The sequence below is a fragment of the Phragmites australis genome, chromosome 16 (genome assembly GCF_958298935.1).
Source record: "Phragmites australis chromosome 16, lpPhrAust1.1, whole genome shotgun sequence".
In the NCBI taxonomy this organism is placed as follows: domain Eukaryota; kingdom Viridiplantae; phylum Streptophyta; class Magnoliopsida; order Poales; family Poaceae; genus Phragmites; species Phragmites australis.
The window spans coordinates 23432445-23455259 of NC_084936.1; the positions used below are offsets into that span (position 1 = coordinate 23432445).

General features: G+C 43.0%; 1 protein-coding gene across 1 annotated transcript; it reads right to left on the reverse strand.

The window, feature by feature from the left end:
- Positions 1-9845: 9845 nt before the first annotated feature.
- On the reverse strand, positions 9846-13301 carry LOC133896337 (serine/threonine-protein kinase RIPK-like). The gene is made up of 4 exons (XM_062336916.1): positions 12523-13301; positions 12304-12439; positions 11955-12091; positions 9846-10853 (listed from the first exon to the last, which is right to left on the reverse strand). Exons 1-4 carry the CDS (start codon positions 12937-12939, stop codon positions 10131-10133), a joined length of 1413 nt encoding a protein of 470 aa, XP_062192900.1. The 5' UTR covers positions 12940-13301; the 3' UTR covers positions 9846-10130.
- Between the last annotated feature and the right edge of the window lie 9514 nt (positions 13302-22815).

The following is a 22815-nucleotide window of genomic DNA, read 5'->3' on the forward strand; positions in this document are numbered from 1 at the left end:
GTAGACTTCAGAGGTTGGTGGTGGCATAGGTGCGGTCGTTCGATCATGGCATTATTTGCGTGATCATACAGGAGTTGTGGTCACCTATACAGTGTCAAGACATAGGTGTTTAGGGGGCTCGGCGTTGGTTCCCAGGAGCGGAGAGTTTGTTCATGTTCGACGCGTACACTGGGGCCATGTTTGACATGTATATAGGCGGTGCCAGACCTATCCAAATGGATCTAACGGACCGGCCCAGCTAGGCATGGCCTGGTTAAGGCACAGCCTGTCAGGCCTTGTTAAGATAACGGTATGTGCTATGCCCGCCTGCATGCCTGAGGCGCGGCCCATGACACAGCCCATGACCGCCCGTGCTTGGCCGAGCCAGCCTAGGCATGTTTGCAGCACAGTGACACGGCGGCCCGACTGTGAAAAAATCCTCTCAAAATATAAAAATTCAAAAATAATAGATAAAAAATTCAAGAAAATATGGAAAATAAATAAAAGTTAGCTTTATTGATTGGTTGCCTCATTAAAAATCTTTCTACTAGAAGGGGGAAAAAAAGAGTGCAACCTATAACATGCTCCAAAAATTACATGGTTTCGTTAGGAACTCTAGATTTTTTTTCTGCAACATGTAATATGTCTCCTAAGTGCCCCATTCTACTTGTAGACCTTGCACATTATTCAATTATGCATATATTACACTTAGCAAATCTTACCTATTTTTCGTCTTTTTCTCATCTATAGATCTTTTCAAAATGTTGCCATATTGATGACCACGCACGCGAGTCCTCAACATCTTGAGCCATGAATGAAAATATGGATTTAATTTGCTGAAGTGGCTAGCAAAGTAGAAAGTAGCAAAAGAGAGATAGCAAGATAGGGAATTAGAGGTCGTGACCTGTGAGTGGTTTTGTAGATGGTTCTAGTGGCGGCTATTTATAGGCCAAGTGGGTGGGTGGTGGGTCATTTTTGAAAAAGTCGCAAAGAATAAAAATAGAAATAATACAGACATACATTTAATTCTAAAAATAAGCCTTATTAATAGTCTGCCTCATTAAAAACCTTTCTAGAAGAACAAAAAAGAGTACAACCTAGCTCAGAAAATTGGAAATTACATACTCTCATCAACATCTAGATACAAATTTTTGGATGAAGCTTCAAGCTCAGTACTCTTGTAGTGTATTGCATTCGGGCTTTAGCTTATTCCCAGTCTTTTACTATAGTGAGTATTTTCTCCATCTCACTTGTGAGACTTGTTCTTCTCTCTTCGATTATCCTTCCAATAAGACTGAAGGCAGCCTCTAAAGAAATTTTAGATACAAGAACCATTAATAAAACTCATGCTAACAGTGAAAGAACTGGATAATTCGTCTTGTGCTCATACCACTGTTGCAATATGTTGAAATTTTCTTGTTCATGGCTGATAACATCGCTGTCAATGAAGGATGTTAACTCCCCTCCCGATGTTAGAATTTGGCGTTCGTAGATGATCGTGACGAAGAACCTCCACAAAATATTTTTCCAATGTTCTTATCTTGTTACTTGTTGTGGGTACTAGTGGAGGTCGTTGCAGATGAACTCCAGCATACTTTATTTCATATTTACTATAAACATCGAATAACTTAGAACGAACATTAGTATAGTAAATAAATATCATGGCCAAGAGCATCACCTAGAATTATGAGAACTCTACATAAACTTGTGATATTAGCTCTAGGGTCTAAAATGAAGGCAAATGCATACAACAAAGGACTTTCTTTCTAATATTTTAAAAATTTAGATTTCATAGCATCTACACAATCTCTTAGGAGATTATCATTGTCCTACCTATTTAAATTAGTAGCAATTTCAACAATATTATGCACTACTAAATAAGATGTTGGATACTAAACTCCTAATAAACTCACAGTTGAATCATAAAAAAATCTAGAAAGTCTAATATTCTTTCGGCAACATACCAATGTGCTCCCGTGAGTAAAGTTTGACCCCATGCTGATGATAGTGTGTATGAATAAATACACAAAATGTGCTCTTAAATGATACAATATTTTTTAGCATCAAGAAAGTAGAGTTCCATTTTACTGGTATGTCCACCGTAAACTTATGTGGACGCACACCCATCATGATAATGTACTGCTTATATGATGTAATTCATTAGTTAGAAGAGTTCACAAAAGATATTATAGTATGAAAATCATCTAGGAATTGCGCCAATCTCTTTAAACCGAATTTTACTATAAGACTGATAATATGACAAGCATAACATTGATGTAATAAGAAAGATTTAGCATATGTACTAAACAATGGAGTAAGAATATCCATTGCTCTAGAGTTTGCCCAGACATTACCTAAAGTCATAGAGTTTTTTTTTCTTATTTGTGAGACCAAAGTATTTAACTACTTGAGATATTTTTTCAGCAGCATTTTCACCGGTATGGAAGTTGGTAATCAACCAGAAATCTATAGTTTTCTTTTCTAGTTCCCAATTATTATCAACAAAATGAACAACCATATTAAGATAACCCTATTTAGCCCAACATGCCCATATGTCCAAGGTCAAAGCATCTGAAAATTACATGTTTCCAAAATTTCTATAATCTTACTACAACACGTATTGTAGTATTTTACCATATCCCTAGTAGTTGTCTATCTAGAAACACGCGTGAACCTAGGATTATGAGCTTGCTTAATGTAATATTCAAATGCAGTAGACTCACCGATGTTGAGTGGTAGATACGCTCTTGCAATGAAGCGGCATAACTCTTTTTGAGCACTGGAGGAGTCATACTCCCACTGACGAACAGAGCCATTAGGGTTATACTGCAGCATCATCTGCTTCATGGCTGCTCTACTCTTTTGCTTGCAAGTTGCGGTGTGCCACTTCAAGTTTTCCATTCCACCTGAAGACTTTGCAGATAATTAATTTTGCAAATATAACACTTGGAATACCTGACACTTAGCCCATCTTCCTCTCTGTAGATCCTTTCGAAGTCTTGCCAAACTTCGAAAGTGCCAGCTCTTGATCCTTTAGAGCTGGTGCTTGCTGATGTGTGTGCACTTGTAGAGCCTGACGATAGAGGTGCTGCTGCTTGTGAACCAGTGGGAAGTTCACCGTCGAGTCCTTCTTTACATGTAGCACTGCTATCAAAGGGGCCATAGTCCCCTGAGAGTCCTTGGAGAAAAAAATCATGATTGATGGACGTATCATCATGATCATCGACATCCATGATCAATGTTGAATAGCACTAAAAAATTCAAATATTTGGAATTAGAAAAGAGAAATAATCAAATAATAAAACAAAGAATGGAAGAAATAAGAAAGAACATTGATGCAAAAAATAACCAAGATTTCTTCAAGACGGCAGGATAATAGTGTTGAAATTGTGCGGTTTTTGGCAACAATTCAAACTAAATTTGCCAAATTATAGAAAATTCTCAAGAACTTTGAAATAAGAATGAGAAGAGTAAACAAGAGAACAAATGTTGTTGCTGGTGTGGAATGGGAGGGCATTATAATGCTCTATCTATAGATGAAAAATGGTGAATTTTACAATTTTTTCAAAAAATTTTGGAGCCCAAACGTTTACAAAACGACTAGAAATTTATAGGTAAAAAATGGTGAATTTTACCAAACCGTTAACATCCGTGCCCCGTGTGCCGACTGTGCCCAGCCGGGCCGACACCATGCACCAATAGTTCCGAGCCATGCCTAGTGTGCTGAGCTAGGCCTTGGCGTGCCTTGGTGGGTGTTGGCTTGCCAAGCGGTCTGTGCCTTGATGTGCCTAGCCAGGTCTCTAGCGTGTCGGGGGAGAAACTAAGTTGAAATATGCTTTGATTTATATGTGATGAGTGATTGACAAGGTTGTCGATTTGCTTGAGCTTGGTTTGAGCATTTTGATTATGGACTAACTTGAGTTGGAGTTGGATAAATGTATTTGCTTGTCTCATGGTATGCAGGTGATGGATGCAACTTAACGATCAACAGCGGGTGATCAGGGCTAAGTAGGTACTTGGTCCCGAAAGATCAAGGATGCCAGGCAGAGTCAAGGGTGATCTTAGTTGTACACATGGAGGTCAAGCAAAGCATGAAACGGAGGATGAAGATGACATGTTGAAAAAGTCAAGCAAAAGGGATGTCGGTGCAACTAACAAGGCGGCCCGAGGGATCAGGAGCAGAAGAGACTTGTCGGCCGTCAGGATCGTAAGACAGAGTACACGTATCGATATCAGAGCGCTTGCTTAAGGTGTAAGCAAATGACGAGTCATGCTTTGAGAAGCGTGTAGAATGTTTCACAGTTAGGCCTCAAAACCGTAGGAGGACTGGAGTAGTATGTGGCACCATCGCGAAGCTTGCATCAAGAAGAAGCTATATCATGAAGGCATCGCGACCTTTCGATGAACGGAGCAAGAAATGGACCAAAATATTCTCGGTGGTAGATAGGAGTGTACTACAAGAGATGGGTATTTTGGCAACAAACTAGGAAACTTAGGGGTCAAGTTTTCTAGACCTATAAATAGATGAGTAGGGCTATGAGGGGGTTGGATCCAGCCACTTGAGCCCCTTGTACTACCCATTTGAGAGCCTAGTGCTAGGGATTTAAAAAAGATGAAGGATGAATGCTTAGCCTATGTAATAGGTGTGAATTTTGAAAGCAAAATCTTTTTAATTTAGCTAAAATAAGGCTAATCTCTTTGAGTAATGATGTTTATCTTTTTGCATATGCTTGAATTCCCATCCTTCTAGTTTCTCTCTATTGGTTCCCTTATTTTTTTTTTCAAGTTTTCGATCTCGGTTGCGATTTTCATTTTCGTGCTTGAGCTGAATTTTTTCACCTCGTTGGAGTTAATCTTCTAGTTGCTAGGGGCATAAAATTCATGTACAAAAGTACACAACTGGGTATTGAATTACTTTGCCTCTAATCCATCAACTTGGAGGTTTTCTTCATCCAGTGATCATCTCCTTGAGTTTTTGGTGTTTCTCCTAAAAATCCAATTTTTGTGTAGGGTCGAGTCATGAATTGGTTTGCTATGGAACCTAGGGTCCGACTCCTACCATGAAACCCACCTTTTGCTAGATTTTGAATTATGGTCTTTGAATTAGAACTTCCAGGTTGAGCTTGAATTGTAAGGCGCCTATTCACCCCCCCCCCCCCTCTAGTCGCCTATCTTGATCCTATAATTGATATCAGAGCCGGTTTGATCACTTGTTGACCTTAATTAGCTTTGTGATCCTTATGTGACAGTGGAGAGAAGTGGGGAAATTCCGTTCTTCAATGGTCGAGAATTTTCGTACTGGAAGGTTGTAACACCTTGTTTTTCAAAATTTATAATTTTTTAAAATTTTCCAAGATTATTAAATAGGTTCACGAGTAGAATAGATTTAAAACCTATTTTCTTAATCAATCAATCAATATAGATTATTATTTTATGTGCATTGCAAGCTGAGTTTTGTTAGAAGCCACGTAAATGCATTAAAGTTCTTTTTCTCTTTCTTTCTCTTTGGTGTTCCGAGTGAAAAGGGTTTCAAAAAGGTTTTTTAAAACTCAATAGTGAATAAGTTAAGAATCTTAATGGTTGGAATTCAAAATTCTTGAATTCATCATCTATTCATTCATTAATCATATCTAATCCTTATCTAGTTCAATTCAAATTTCTCAGCAAAAATTTCTTTTCTAAACCCTAGATATACCTAAAGTGTCTTTGGGATCAATCTTGCTCAAGTCCAAACTCTTAGCTAAGTCTTCTAGAAAGCCCAACAAAAAAAATCTACGAAATATGTAGATATTCGTGGAGTCCTGGATATACTCTTCTTCCCACGCGGTTTCAGCATTCAAGACGGCCTCAAAGGAAATCTTGACAATACCAAAATTGTAGGTATCTTCGAGAGCTTCGATTTGAATCTATGGAAGTCCCCTTTTGGATAATAGAGCTAGGAGTCATTTCCCCTTAAATCAGTGTTGCGCAGATAAGTCTGAGTTGAAACAGTTTATCTTTTGGTGCATTTTTGAAAATCAAGATGACATTTTCAGAAGTTTCAATGAATACCAAAGTTGTAGATCTTTTCGAGTACTATAATTTAGAGTACAGAAATGTCCAATGTGGAATCCAGACACTGGAGATATTATCCTCGGAATAGAGAGCTGCGAAAAAACAAAATCCTAACTGACTCGAACTCGAACCCGAGTCATGTCCGGCTTGGACTCCACCTCAACCAGCCACCGCTAGCCCTATATATAGGAGTTGCACATCCTCTCCTACCCCAATTCCATGCCACAAGACCTAGACGCTGTTGCTGTCCTGTCCGTGCGCCGTTGTTTGCCAGAGCCGCCGCCGCCCGTGATGCGCTACATCATCATCTCCACGAATCCTCCTTCCTTGACCATCGAAGCAAGGTAAGGACCATTTCTTCTTCTCTCTTACTATTGTTTGACTATCATACTAAGTCCCTAGTCGAGCCCTAGCCCTGGCCAAAGCCAGATCTATGTAGTCATGGTCTATCGCCGATTGGCATCGACGTTCCCGGCTAACCATAGGTCTAATCACCATACCCTTTGTCGAGCTCGTGCTCCAGGACATGTCCTGCACCCTCTCCAACCAGATCGGCTATTAGAGCATCGATGCTCCTGGGAATGTGATCATCATGCCCGCTGCCCCAGTCTGGATTCGTTTTGCACACGCACTAGATTTGCATTCGCGTTCCAGATCGGCTATTAGAGCATCGACTTTCCTGGGATTTACACGCACTAGATTTTCAATCCAGAAGCTGCATGGATGTGCCATCAGTGTCACGACGTGTCTCGTATAGTCTTCTACTTTACCCTAGGATTCGTTCACCATTTGAGGAGTGACACGACCGGAACGTGGTTGCCCACCGCAGCATGTCAAAGCGGTCACCTGTCTCATCTCTACTGATCGTTCTTTCTCTCAAGGATGATCTGCTCAAACCCATGCTATAGCATTGTGTTTCTGGGAAATATGAACATCTCTATTTAGATGGTTCCTCAAAACTCATAGCCAATCTATAGGAACACGAGCGTCTTTGTTGTTGCATCTGTTCCTAGTCACCACCAAACCTATTAACAGTAGTTTCTATTTTGCTGCTACCTTGGATGACCCCTTCCAAACCGAGCATGCCTTTGAGTTAGCCTTTCTGCGTTTTACACCATGTATCCCTCATTTTGCTAAAATGCCACCGAAACCCAATGTCAATGTTAGTGTCCACGCGCTCGATCGCTATCTTCGACAAAACCTGAGCCGCCACCGCTATGCAGACTTACCGGTAGTCTCCACCTGTAGGTTTGCCTCGGCTGTGGGACTAGAGGCCACGACCCCCTCCTGGATGACCTCAAAGTTGAAGTTGAGGTCACAGCTGCAGTAGCATTGGAGCACGTACCCCACTACATCTTTCACCACCTTCACCACATCCTCCACTACCCGCGCCGCTAGGATGCCTGGGAGATGGGTGAAATTCTCTTCCAAGACATGGATGGCGTAGGCCCAGCCCTACGAGGACTCCTCCTTCAGCTTGTTGGCTTCTAGCCTGACGCTCCTCAGAGGCCCCTACATTGCTATGAAGCCATCCCATAGAAAACCGCGCATCGTCCGCACATCCTCTATTAGCTTGGAATGACGAGCGACAAGCGCGACTTTCTCCTCTTGAAGTATGCCCTTCTCCAGCTGAAACGCGGCATTCTCCCACTGAAGCGAGCGCCTCACCTCTTTTTCTTCGACCACTAGCTTCTCCAGATTGGCGCATCTGCGGTCCGCTGCCTCCTTCTTAGCAATCAGCTTGCTGATAGAAGCAGGGAGGTTGGCGACCAAGGAAAACAGGTCAGAGGAAGGAGCGGGCCCTACAAAAGTCTCTGCAGATGCGGGTGGCCACGGTCGGTACTTTTGGCATCGGGGCCACTATGACTCGAGAGCTGGAATATCCAGTCGAGGTGCTGGGGGAGGGGTCACGACCAGTGTAGAAGACCTGCAGCAACAACAAATTCTGGAATCAATAAAGGACTCAAAATACCTATGCCAAGCAGGAAGGCTTACCGCATGGTCAGGGGTAAGCACAACTTTCCACCTCGCGAAGCTACTGAGTTGACCGGGCTAGGAGAAGGTCATGTCCGCCATCAAGCTGAGAGCGGTCGGTGTCCCACGGGCGCGCTTGGGTGCCTCTGCGGAAGCCGAATCCTCCACTGGTCTCTTGTCCCCTTGTGGAGGCTTGGCATGCAATCTGGTCACCCCCGGCTGGCACAGGATGAGACTGGTCGCTCCCCTACAGGCCGACGCCACTCGCAAGAACTCCGCCTGGGGTCACCAATGGACCACGAGTAGTTTGGTTGCCCCCGGCTGACTTAGGGCAAGCCTTGTCGCTTCTATGCTGACCACCAATGCTTGCAGAACCTCTACCTATGGTCGGCGTTCGGCCCTGGGTAGGCTAGCCATCTCCACGACCAGACGGTTTGGAGGCATGACCAGATGGATTAGGAGGAGGCTTGGCCGTGCTCTGTTGGGCGCCGGGATGGTGGTCACAGTGAATTCCCCTCCTTGAGGTGGCCAGATCGGAGGCTTCTAGAACCTCATAAATGATTAGGTGCAAAACGTCGACCTCAGGGAGGCCCTGCAATGGGGTCAATCATGAAAATCTAACTCCTCAAAAGGCTCGGGCGCGGGAATTTTAAAAATACCAAACTTACCCTCTCGCGCCGCGCTCTCTCTAGCGGGGTGAGATCACACAGCAAGAGTGCGCTGACAGTGGAACCGTCTTACCTCGAGGAGGCCGTCATTAGGATCTGAATCTGCGAATCGACAGCATCGTAAGTGAGATCTAAATAATAGAAAGGACTTGAGTCGATTTGCAGGGGTGAGTCGTCTAACATTCTTGATGCAAACTCAGGAAGTGGCATTGTCTTTGTAATGGAAGACATATTCTGTTTGTATTGGTTTTTCAAATGATTCAGTAGTTAAACATGACAACAATTAGCAGTGCTTTTTCAAATACAAGGTGAAATATAACTCAGAATCTAAAGCAGACGCAGGTGCCGGAATTTAACTCGGATTTGGATGTCCGATTTGGCAAAGAAAATTTGGACATGTGAAATACAATTCAAAATCTAACACGGGTGTTAGAATCTGACTCGGATTCAGGTTATCTGATTTGGTAAAAAAAAAGTTAAACATAGGTGGCCAGATAACACTATTTTAGCATGTGTGTCTGCCAAACATATTCGCTTGAGGTTTTTCATGATCCTTGGAAAGATACCAAAATTACAACTTATGAAGTCCTATATTTTAGTACTTATTACAACTTATAATAATTAGTGGTATTTCCTAGCATATTTTCAAGAACCGTTAAAAAAACTCTGTAGACAAAGACGGTGACAAGCTTACCTACACCAAAGATTGACATCATTCTGAGCGATCCGGATCGCTGAATTCATCCCTGTCAAGTCAAAGGCGCACATTGCTTTGTTAGAGAAGCTACAGTACTGTACAGGCAAACATTGTTCGTATTTACTGTTCACCAAAAATATTGTAGTGTTACATCTTGTCCATCCATTGAGATCGCACCGCTCAACACTCGGTAAAACAAAAATTCTTCAATGCCCCTTCCAACAAGCAATATCACTGTCGAGGTTATCAATGAGATCATTGACAAGATAATCACCATATGGTTGCAAGATTTGGAGTCAATCTCCTAGGAGAAATACAAATATTTTTTAAGATAATAGAACAGAATGCATTTAACCAATTTTTTAAAAATATACATTCAAATTCACGTCATGAGGATTCGAACTTAGATGGCCTAAACATATATACATACTTTCAATCAACTGAGTAGGCTTGATTCCTAAGAAATACAAAGATGTTCATCATGTTCATCGACTCAATGAGACAATGACGTTTCAAAATTCAGATGGCATTGGACAATGTACAGCATGACACTGTAGGCAATTACACCAAGTATCACTATCAAAAACGGAAAAATGAACCAAAAATCTTGTAACCAAACCAATGCGGTATGGTGTTGTGTGGCTCGTGTACAGGCTCATATAGCCCTCTACAATCTATCTTAATTATGTACAGATCTTAGTTCCCATCTGCTGCTTCTTTCTAATGCTAACATCTGCCCCTCTGACTGACCATCAGACCTACGCCGCCCTCTCCCTGAGGTAGCTCAGGGTCCTTTGGTGCCGCCGCAACGAGCCGATGTGCTGCCCGCTGACGTCGCCGTCCCGGTGCAGTGCCACGTTAGCGTGGACCGCCGAGTTCGGGAACTTCTGCCGGTGCCGGTCCTGGTGGCTCTGGTGCTTCTCCTTCACGGTCGTCTCAATCCTCATGTCAACTTTGTGGCCATCGACCAGCTTGCCTTTGCTCTCCTTGTTCTTGTCGTCGTCTTCCACTATGAGAGTGAACACAAATGGGCCCACCTGGAGGTAGTCGTACATGTCCAGTATGGGCTCCAGGGCTTGGACCACCTCCCTCATGGTGGGCCTGGACTTGGGGTTCTGGCCCAGGCACTTGTACGCCACCATAGCCGCCCGCTCCGCCCCTTGGCAAGAGTATTGGCACTCCATGGCCGGGTCCATGACCCGGTAGAGCTTGTCGGTCTTCTTGAGGAAGGGTCTGGCCCAGTCCACCAGGCTCTGCTCCCTAGGTCGTCGTGCTCGATCAACGGCTCGACGGCTGGACAGGAGCTCCAGGAGCACCACCCCGAAGCTGTAGACGTCGCTCTTGGCGGTAAGGTGCCCCGTCATGATGTACTCCGGCGCCGCATACCCGTTTGTCCCCATGACGCGCGTCGTGACGTGGGTCGCGTCGCCCTGAGGCCCATCCTTTGCGAGCCCAAAGTCGGACAGCTTGGCGTTGCAGTCCTGCAATCCAAAGGATCAAATTTGAGTCAGGGCAAAGATCGTGTGTGACGATTACAGTGAGATACTTGTTGCGAGACAACGTTGCTCTCACTATCCAAAGGATCAGATTTGAGTTGCAAATTGATCGGACTTGGCATCCAAGAACCTTCCAAGTTGCAATTACGAGAGACCTGACTTCCTAACGAACCCCGCCAACAACTCAGAGTCGAAAATCAAGATGTGGACTTGTACTTGAGCAACAAGTCTTCGTAATTCCGTAACGAAAGGGGGAAATTTTCCTGATTTTGTTCACCTTCCTTTTTTTAATTTTTGTTATATGTGTTAGGAAATTAACTATCAATGGAAGCGACCAATGCTGCTAGACGGGGAGTAGCGTCTGTAGTCATATTATGAAAATATAGCTTTCGGCTGAATCTCGTTAACAAGCATCGTGCTTTTGGTGTCGTCTATAATTGTATACATTGACTTGGTAGATTAATTCGTTGTTTGCACTGATAGATAATTTACTAATCATGTGGATTTGTACTTGAGTAACACTTCTTCGTAATTCTGTAACGAGAGGTTCCTAATTTTGTCAGCTTCCTTTTTTTCCGTAATCTCTATAATATAAAACACGACTTGATTCCCAAATAACCTTTTCCCCGTTATCCTCTTATATAATATAAATTCATAAAATCCGAATAATTTATCCATTTGTATCCTCCACTCTCGTCATCTAACCTCATCACTTCAATTACCGGCTACGGGTATAGGATCCGTTTCATTAACAAAAATAAATGAAGAAATTAGGATTTCATGGCACATCCACTTTTTTATACTTTAAGTTTTTGATTTATATTACCACGTATAATATTTTGTATTTGTGCTGCAACGCACAAACACTTTAATTTTTCTATAACAAAGGGTTGAATGTTCAACCACACGGCTGGTGTCGTCACCTTCCTTTTCTACCACAACGCAAGGGCTGCCGTCAGAAGCAGCCATGCGTCAGAAATGACCATTGCTTCTCCATCCTACCGTCCGAAACTACCGCTAAACTGCACTTCACTAAAAGCGCGACGAAAAGGAGACGTGGCAATTTTGAGAGGATGGATCGCTCACCGAGTCCAGCAAGATGTTGGAGGCCTTGAAGTCGCGGTAGATCACGGGCGTGTCGGCATCGTGGAGGAAAGCGAGGCCCTTCGCCGCGCCGACGGCGATCTTGATCCTCGTCATCCATGGCATGGAGCCTTCGAGACCTGCACGTAGTTGGCAAGACGCTTCGGGTCAGCTTCCTCAAGTATCCCCAAGATTTTTTTCTCCCCAACAGAAACGTAAGCGACAATTATTTGGCTAACTGCTCTTAAAATTTATTTAATTAACTTCGCTGGTCTGACAGAACAAAAAGTAAACACCAGATTAACGATGGAGACGCACGAAATTAATGAAGGGTTCGTAGTTTTGTGCTCACTCTTGAAGAGGTGCTTCTCCAGGCTCCCGTTGCTCATGTACTCGTACACCAGCATCCGGTGCTCGTCCTCGTAGCAGTAGCCGATCAGCTTCACCAGATTATTGTGCCTCAGCTGCCCAAGGAAGAACACCTCGGCCTGCAAAATCAGAAGGGCAAGTTCATTAATACACTGAGCTCGAATCAAGCAATGGCGGTATGGGTCCGGGTGACCGGTCTTACCAGCCACTCTCTATGGCCCTGCGTGCTGCAGTCGAGGTCGAGGTACTTGACGGCCACCGCCTGCGCGTCCAAACCGGGCCGCAGAGCGGCGTCGATGAGGCCCTTGTACACGGGGCCGAACCCGCCGCAGCCGAGGTAGTTAGCGCGAGAGAAGCCGCCGGTGACCTTCCTCAGCTCGGCGTAGGTGAAGGCGTGAAGGTTGGACCCGGACAGCGTGACCGAGAGGTCCTCCGGCGTGAGCGTCCCCGACGAGCTCAGGCTCGACAGCGACACCCGCGACGCCGACGACGGCAGCAGCTGCCTCTCCCTGTCCCTCCTCGTCCTCCTCTGCCGCGGCGCGCTCGGCGACGGCCCGTCCTCCTCCGCGCCCCCGCCGCCCACGCAGCAGAGCAGAGACCTCCACGGCTGCGCGGCCATCACGTACGCCCGACTCCAAGAAAACAAGAACCGATCAGACAACGACGGCTTGGAGGCAATTGTCCTAATTGCTTGCTTGCGCCCGCGCAGAGATCGTTGGGCGCTTGGGCTTTGGAGAGAAGAAGAGATCGAGGGGGAGAGAGATGGTTGGGGGAAGCATGTGCGGGTGGTCCGCGGTATATATATACAGCGCGGGCCGCTGGAGCTGCTCGTCCAACCGTGCGGCGTCCTAACGGAATGGCGCCTGTGCCTCTGTGCCTTTGCCTTGCCTTGACCCAGTCGCGGGGCGCAGCGCAAAACCGCGGCACCCGGGGGACGGGACCGGAGTGGTTGGGCACTCGGGTTGAGTTCTCGACCTTCCTCCTCCGCTCCTCCCCTGCTTTTGGACCCGGGGCACGGTGAAATCTCCAGCCGCGCACGACGCCTCGTCTCGCCTATGCCGACGTTGGGGACCCTGGTTTAGACCGTGCTTGCGTTGTCCGTAGGGACAATTCCACATACCCTTACTGACGCAGGATCATTAGGACGATTTATTTGTATTAAGATTCGTATTAAAAAGATAGATAAAAAAATTATAAAGTGAGTAATAGAACGAATGGATGAATATATATAAGATGTGAGGGATAAATGAATGAGATAACCGTATGTCAAAATTCTGTGCGGAGTTAGTTTTCCCCTGTATTGTTGATGGACGGGAACTCGGTGACCGCATGCATCACAGTTTTCCTCAGCTTTGCTACTCGATAATTTATACGAGTAAAACTGAGAATTCTTATAACAACATCGCCCCTGTTCCGAAAGCTCCTCTCTTTTCTTTTTAGGAATTTTTTTTCTCAGAAGTTTGGCTTAAAAAGTTTTGAAAAAAAAATTAGTGAGAAAAGTTTGACTCAAAAGTTTTGAGAAAAACATTTCTTCTCAGAAAATTTAGAAAAAATTATCAAAGAAAAGGTTTGAATAAAGTTGCCTTTACGTCGACCCCACGCACATATAAGGGGAAGGTTGTGCGCTCAGAGCGCACACGTGCGGAATAAGAAATTCGCATCATGTTTAGAGCGCGTGCGCTCGTGCACGACGTTCGGCCCACGACAGTTGAGTCATGCATCCGAGCCAGATGGCTTACATGAATTCACTACTGTTCCGATACAAATTTTTCTCATTAACTTTTTTAAAATTTTATGTTAATTTTTTCTTAAAAGTTTGAGCTAAAATTTCTCTTAAAAGTTTTAACATAAAGTTTTTTTTTGAAAAAATTCTGAAAGTAAAAGACACGGTGGGAAAAAAGTTTCTAAAAACAAAAGGGCTGTCAAAAGGGGACGTGAGTTGAGCTGCTTGCGCGCGAATTAGCAGGATCCTACCTGAAGCCGGTAGAGCAGAAAATGGGATCAGATTCCTGCAGACCTTCCAACCAATACAACGTTCCGGTGATCCATTCCAGCGCCTTGTAGACTTGCAGCATGATCCCCGTTCTATGAATGCCACATGGGAGAAGAGGAAAAAGATAAATAATGTTGCGTGGACAGGCAGGCAGATGGTCTTCCATTGCACGCCCTGAGAAGTCTGAACCACCATGCAAACTGTGGCGGAGGTGAGTGGGGACTAAAAGGGACTATGTCTCTTCTAATCTTAAAATTTGTTAAAAAAACATTTAATTTTACTATTAAGTATCAACAAATTACTAATCTGATTCTCTTTAGTATAAGCTCAGGTTAGATTGGTCCCCTTTTTTTTTGTTAATCTGGAACTTACAGGATAACGGCATGCCAAACATCTTGTCTTCTGTTGCACTGGCACTTCAATCATGATGGTTCGTGGATCTCGTCTAAAAATTTAAGCAAAACGGATGCCTCGAGATTAGCTGTTTTCTAAGGATTTCATCAGCCAAGCTCTCGTGTTTATCGGTGAGGTTCTGAAATTGTTTTTCTTGGTAGACTTGTATAGTAGTATCTGCCTGTGATGATAGCCTATAGGGGCACAGCTCACACGATTGCCGATAAAGAATGTTATGGGGCTTAGATTATTCCAACCCCAATCCGTACCATCCATCCTGTTCTTGCACCGGAAGGTTAGATTACTAGTATACATCTAGACCACTAGTACTTCTAACAACTGGATTCCGGTTGCTTCTGCTGGAGGGAAAAAAACACCACGAAAAGAAGACGAAGAAGCAGAGCTTGTTCTTACGGGGAAAGAAAACAACGGTGACGAGAGAACCTTTTGTTCTGTTTCTCTGTCTTGGGATGACGAATCAATCAGTGTTGAAAAATTCCATTGTGATTGCTTTCGGGACAAAGAAAATTCTATTGTGACGAACAGTTCAAACTCTCTATCCTCCTTGAAGAATCAGGTTTTCTTTTCCAAGTTTTTCGTAAGTGCCACTTTTCCTTTCTTTTCTTTTTTTCTTTTTGATGAACGGAAGCAGCAACGTATCGCTTGTCAGTTGGCATTTTATTTTCTTTTGAAAAGTCGTTAAGGACCTGAGAGTTGAGAAGCCATTCCCCTTCCAAAAATATTCTTCGGAATGGATGATAAACGGCAGGAAGTTGAAGATTTTGGCATCTTTGACTGTCTGCAAACTCGGCACGGTAGCAACCACTGAAATATGTCCCTTCCATTAGCTAGGAAATTTGGCATTCGCTAAAAGGAGATTGGCACTAGATCGATCCTACCACACGGACTTGCCACCACTGCGATTTTGTTTGTAACACATAAATTTTGAAATCTATATAATCATAGGAGATCTTATTTTATTGATTTAATTGTAATAAATATAATGATAGTGTCATATTACAAATCAGATAAAAAGTTTAGAAGATAATATTATTTAAAACGTACTAATAAAAAAATATTTATTCTAAATAAAAAACTCATCTAAAACATTAATGGCTCCGTTCATTATTCTTTCACGCATAGGCTTATCCAGACTCAGGAGAATATTAATGTGCCACCTCATTTATATGTGCCCTTGAACTAAACACTTTTGAAAACTGAATGGTCATATCCAATCAAAGATGTCCCTCGAACTAAACATAATGTACACTAGCAAATTACAAGTGGGGTCCCTGATTCCGTCCTTTGGATTAGGCTTGCCTGCAGTCGCTGTTAGTTGTAGTAAATCTAGAGTTTCCTCTCAAAAAAACAATCCAGGGTTTAGGATTAGCTATTGACACGCATCTCCATGAGTGAAGTTATTCTTCGCATGAAAATTCTGCTCTGGAAAGCATAAACAAAGCGACAGGGAATGGAACTCAAAGTGCATAACCCGAGGCGGCTAGCAGCCGGCCGGCCAGCCGGGCATATGCATTTTCTCGGGTCCTGCAAGCATTGCAACCTAATGGGCAATCGTGGATGGGGTCACCCGGACCGCGCGCACACACTAGGGCCGCTCGGCTCGAGGAGAGCGCTAGGAAAGCAACCCCACCGCGAGAAAACGTGCCGCGACGGCGGGGAAGGTGGCCGGCCCCGGCTGGCTAGCTGCGCTCCGATGACCACGACCGTTCCCCTGTCGCGCAGCGGTCGCTGGTCACGAGTCGTCCCATGCTAATAGTTAATTTATCGTCGAGCTCCAGTCTTCTCCGTCTCCTCTAGCAAGCATACGATGCAAGTGTTTAATAAGGGTGATGATATATTCCACATATCTGAAAACGGCGTTGATCTCAATCAAATGATTTTCTATCTGGAACAAATAGGTTACGCTAGCGCAAAATAATTTTTTTTACCATATTTAATTAGAAAACCTTATGAATATAGTATAATGGATCGTTACCACTTGACGTGTAGTGCAGCGGAAGGAGAGTTGGAGCAGATCGATCCAACATCATATGTGTCGATATAGAGTAAGCAATCGAATTTAGCAGGGTTGTCGTTGGCGATCGACCTCCTAGTCGAGATCGAACTCCGGATTCATCTTCCTTGACAGAAGCGTTCTGACTACCTAGTCGGGAGCGTTCCAACTAGTCGTGATCGCCTTGTCGGGAGCGATGTTGAGTCGATTAGCACAGTAATAGTAGGAGCGTCTCTATGGTATCCACACATCCTGGGCTAGAACATCGAACGTCAGTGTGCTAACACCGCATATACAACTTGGGTTTCGAAAGGTTTGGTGAAAAGAGCGTGGCTAGGGTTTTGGAGTGGCTCAACCGTGCACGCCCCTCTCCACGCCTTCCCTTATATAGATTCTACCATAGGCTCGCATGCTGGAATCCCATTTGGAATCTAGTTCGTCACGGATCACAATCCATTTAAACCCTCTTACGGATAAAATCCGTGTGTCCTGTTCTACCTCATTAAGTGTATGGTCCGTCAGGTTCACTGGAAACCCTTTTCGAACCAAAATCAACAGCGGTTCCTAACATAGCATATTGACTCCCGAGTATACATAAAGGTCACATCAGCTGAATATTAATATACACATACACAAATCCCTTTGCCACACAATACTTGTGAAGCTCAAGACGAGACATGTGCTATCCTTGTGATAGCTTGACCATTCACTCAATTTTGTAGCGGATTACTCAACTCGTGATTAACTCTTTAACTACATTGGCATGGCCATGCACTTTCTAATCCAACTACAATGAGAGGCCCAGAGATATCTCTCTCATTATATAGGAGGAGCAAATTTCATCTTGATCGCTTACACCTCACAATATGTTTCATGCCAAGTCTGAAAACTACCTTTGTGACTACCCAGTCACGGAGTAGCGTTTGACAGCGTCGAAGTGCGCTATTACACATTTTGAGAATCAATGACAATCTTAGGTCTAAAGATCCTATAACTACACCATTTGAAATAACAACTAATAACACATCATATAATAATCTCAATAGTATTTCAAGGTGGGTCTATCTAATATCATGTTCTCTAACATCTGTCTATATTATTGATTTGATATCTCCATATATATGATCTATGAATCATTATTGTCTCACACAATGATTTGAGACGAGATCTTTCAGAATAACATCATAATAAAACATTGAGCTTCACATACTTTCTAATTAATATAAATTATAATTATTTAAGAAACCGAATAATATATTATTTAAAAGTAAATAAATATAGACGTGATATAATCATTTCTATAATTTTTCTTTAGGGCATATCACCAACAATTTCATCGTACGAGCAAGATCCGATGGACGTCGTTCTTCTTCCAAGCGTGTCTTCTTTCTCTCGCTTCCGCCCGACCACTGCGTGTTGTCAAAGCTAGCTTTCTCCCCCGCTCCACTCTCATACTCTCATCTTCGGTGGTGAACTCACTACTGGATCTGCACCTACCGCCCCCACTGCGCTAACCTAGCTTTGTCGGGACCGTTGACTTGCCTCCCCCAACTACTACAAAAAAGATCATTTGTGCCTCTCTGTCAGTGTGGTTCAAAAATAACTAGTAATGATAAAGTATCATCACCGGTTCTTAAAAAAACCAGTAGTAATAGTCAATCTGGTAAAAACTGACAGTAATAATCATATATTCTTGACAAATATGTTAGTCTCATTGACTATGTTATCTTTAATCACCAAAATCACAATCGTAACTTAATGAGGTCATTTTCACTATAACAGGTACGAAACCCTATGACGGGTATGATCCGTCATACATATCTATTCTTCACGTAGTAGGAGGAAAGAGGGAGGGAGGGGAGGCTGCCACGCTGGCTGTGGGTGGGCTTTACGGCGAGGAGATTCGCTTCTCTCCTTGCGGAGCAAGAGGCGCCGAGGGGTTTGAAAAATTCAACCCGAGGCAAGTCTCTACAGTTATCAAATTGAATATTGCATGTGACTATGTGAGGTTAACACGGCGGGGTTTGTAGGTCTCTCTCTCACGGGAATTAATCTATCTCTTATTAACGTCATGAAAATCCCTGTGATAAAAAGAGGCCGGCAAACATTGATGCCTTATTTGAAATTTCCAACCGGTCGTGATCTTGTTGTGCACCTTGGTTAATGGAAACTCTATGTTCCAGTTTAAAAAAAAAATCCAAGCGGTCCAGTCATCCAACCACTGTACACGACGTTGCCATCTTGGAAACTTTGGGTTTCATGGCCTTGGAGATTCGTGCGGCAATCACCAAACCTGAAAGTAACGCCAGCAACCTGGAGAGCCAATCAGACAAGGCAACCAAACGAGGAGTTTCACAGGGCTGGTTGCCTGGTGTACTGTGCAAAAATGTCAAATGGTGGCTCTTGGATTGCCGGAATGATGCTAGAAAACAGCCTGTTGGAGGCAATATCTTTTCCTCCGCTTTCTTTTCCTTGATTTTAACAAAGGCTGCCTTAGACATATCTTACATTTCTTTAAAAATCTGAGGCCATTTCAACCTTTCTCTCTCCCCTCACCCCTCCATTCATGAAATATTTTTCCTTTAGAATTCCCATTGAGCATCCAAACATCTATTCCCATGTTTTCAGTTCTTCTAGGGTTACACTAAACGTAACATCTAGTAATTTGTATTCCCCCCCCCCCCCCCCTGGTCCTGCGCTTTTCATTCTATGTGTTCCAAATAGGTTGCTTCTTTGTTTTTAAGTGAATGGGTGGTTTTATCGAGAAAGTAATGTAAACTAACAAAAAAATACCAAGGATTTTGTTGTCTGACCTGTACGTTGACCAGGGAATGAGAAGAGCTAGAACATGAAAGCAAATTGGCTTTAGGAATCTTTCTTCATATTATCTTTATTCTTCATTTTCTTTTATGTTTGAATCTGTGTAGGATTAGTTGGGTGAACAATTTTGCAAGGTAAGGAGGGATTTCAATTTTGTTTTACACTTTTTTGTTTATTGGCGAAAAGACTGAAATTCATGAAATTTTAATCATTTTCTGTCTTCTGCTATGTGGGTCTCACATGCTAGTGAAAGAAAATTCCGGAATTAGATATTTTGTTCTCCTCCAAAATTCCCGAAATTCATGAAATTTTGCTAAAATTTTGGCAAAATTTTTAATCCCTGTAAGAAGTATACTATACATTTGGAGATATAAGATTAACTAATCCCATGATGTCATGCAATGTTTAATAGCAAAGATCATTCCACGATTAGTTGAGGTATGCTGTAGACTTCCCATTTGTCAGTTCCCACACCTTTGCTTCTGAACTCTGAAAACTAGTGACTGCAATCTGAAGTCATGTTTGAATCATTTCCAAAGGCACAACTGCAATTTGCACGAGGTCGCAAATTCATTTCAACACGACTTATCTTGCTCTGAGTGATGAATACTCTTGGAACACAGAACTCAGATTTTTTTAGGCAGCTTTCCATTGTCCTTGCAGCAACAGTTCAGACTTGATGTTGTTGACATTTTCCATGCACGCATCATCGTCGACCTTCTTGATCGTTTTGGCATTCTCGCGACACGTATATGTTCTTTTTCTTGAGGGCAATGTTCTTGATACCTTGAAGACGATCAAAACCAATCTGAACAGTAGTAAGAGTACAATAATTTCACTTTGGCAGGAAGCCAAGGAGTCATGCTAGCTATACTTCTTTCCATTATTGGGACTAGCTTGTTCCTTTTGCGTATTAGAGGCTAACCAGCGTCATTATCGTCGCGCATCACATCGAGTTGCAAAAATATCTTGGGATCTCGACCGTGGAATTCACTGAAGAAAAATATCGGACCGCGAAAAATGGATCAGAGGTTCGAAATTCGTGGTTAGGCTGTTCCAAATCCTGCGGCTGCGTAAGGGAATTCATCAATTTGAAAGGGAGTGGTAAGGACTGAAACTGAAACACTGCACAGTTCGTAGGAGAACAACACAAGAAATGGTAGGAGTTCTCCACTATAAGCTTCGGCCTATTAGTAACTCAGACATTTGATATATGGCTGGCTGGTAATTGGAATAGCATTTGACGGTGACGCCGAAATCAAATCCAGGATATATACTTCTGCAATAAAGGCAGGCAGATTTACATCGTTTTCAAAGCATGTATAGTCGCTGTTAATAGTACACATAGTGACACTTACATTTACAATATTAATTAATTTAATACTTGCATAATCACCTATAGAGATACATCATGTGTTTGTCACAGATTATGGTAATATACTATGATTAAAAGATGAAATCTGAGAGAAATAGGAGATTACACGCATCATGATTTCGTTTTCCTTTTTGAAGGAACGCATGCATCATGCTAGTAAGTCTTACCTTGTCAAGCAAAGGAACGAGAGTTGAGAGCTGATGATGCAATCAAGCTCCGATCCAAATCTCAAAAATTATATTTTCCTAGGTCTGTGATCTTTGTAATTTCAGTGCTGCTAAAGGTTTCTTAATTATTATGACAACGATGACATGTAATGGACGAGTATAGCTCTGCGTCCATCAAGATCTACGAGAAGTTTTCAGGGAGATCATGCGGTACGCGTCATTTTGACCCAGATTAGCCATCTCTTTCCTTGTCGCTCAAGTCTCCAGCAAAATTACTTAACAAGCTCACGTAGTGATATCACGAGTTGACAACAAGGAGATTCGTTAGAAGTTACAAGGACATGGGAGTGTATGCATGAACCATACGATGGCATAATTTCTTATCATCTTATATGATCGGCAACTTTGCATATTTTGACAATCAAGACCTGTAGTTGCTTGTTGCAACAGCCATGTATACTAACATCATGCTTATGCGAGGGATGAGATAGTAAACTCTTCTCCGGAAAAAAGGTATTACAAAACTTTTTAGCAAAGTTCTACCAACAAAGTTAGTAAGAAAAATGTTCTTCCCGGAAAAAGAAGTAGAATTTTCCTGAAATAAAAGAGAGAAGCTTTTCAAACTCAGTTTTGGGTGATTTCATTGATTTTGGCAGGTTAATTCTCACGTTATCGCTTCACATGAACAATAAACTAAGCTAGAAACATCAGGCATTTGGAATTCTGAAGGAATGCAGTCTATGTTCCAGTGTTTTTAGTAGAATTACAGATTTATGTGATGGTGATATGCCCTAAAGGAGATCGCGTATATAGATTGAATCTGCGAATGAGATTTAATATGATTGAACGTTCATTATAAAGTCATGATAGATTTTAATATGATTAAAGACCCATTAGTATACTCTATATAAGAGGAGATAGAAGCTGTGGACACAAGAATTGATTCTTGCTACCAAAACCCTGGCCACCACCTCTTCCCGAACTCCCTGCAAATCTTGGTTGGGTGCGCGGTGCTAGCACACCAGCGTACGACGTTCCATCCCTATATTTATGGATACCGTGGAGGCACTGCTACGATTGTTGCGGTGCTGATCAACAACAAGAATACAAGGACAGTTTCAATTACTTTCTCATCGTGATCTAGGATGTGGTAGAGGCTTTTTGTTCGTGGTCGATGAGCTGGTCCACATGATCGACTATTTCCTCTACGTGATCACGAAGCTGGTTGAGGACGCAGTGCCTGTGGTCAGAGATGCTCGAGGATATGGTGCACGTGGTCAGGGGTAGTCGAGGAACTGGTCGTGAAACACGACTACCTGTTCAAAGCTGGTCGAGGAGCATGACCACCGGAGTAGGGCTAGTCGCGGATCTGATCGAGAAGCTACTCGAGGAGTTTGACGTATACTATGTTGGATCGGTCTACTCCAACACTTCTTCTGTTGCACTGCGCGTCTAGTGGTAATAATCTATGATCCCCCACTCGTATGATTCCTTAGTTAAATACGGTAGTAAAAAAAATATTTTATGCTAACATAGCTTACCTATTACCTAACATTATGGTATTTTAATTTGGTCACCGGCTACATTCTTAAAAAATATAGTTTGCCTGGACCAAGTAGCACGAAACAGAAGTCCACGTATCAACTAGCCAGAATAGCCAGACCAAATGGTCAAAGAAAACCATTGTGGTTTTTGTTTAATCCCTTACGCTGCTTGCTTTTGCATGAGCCGCG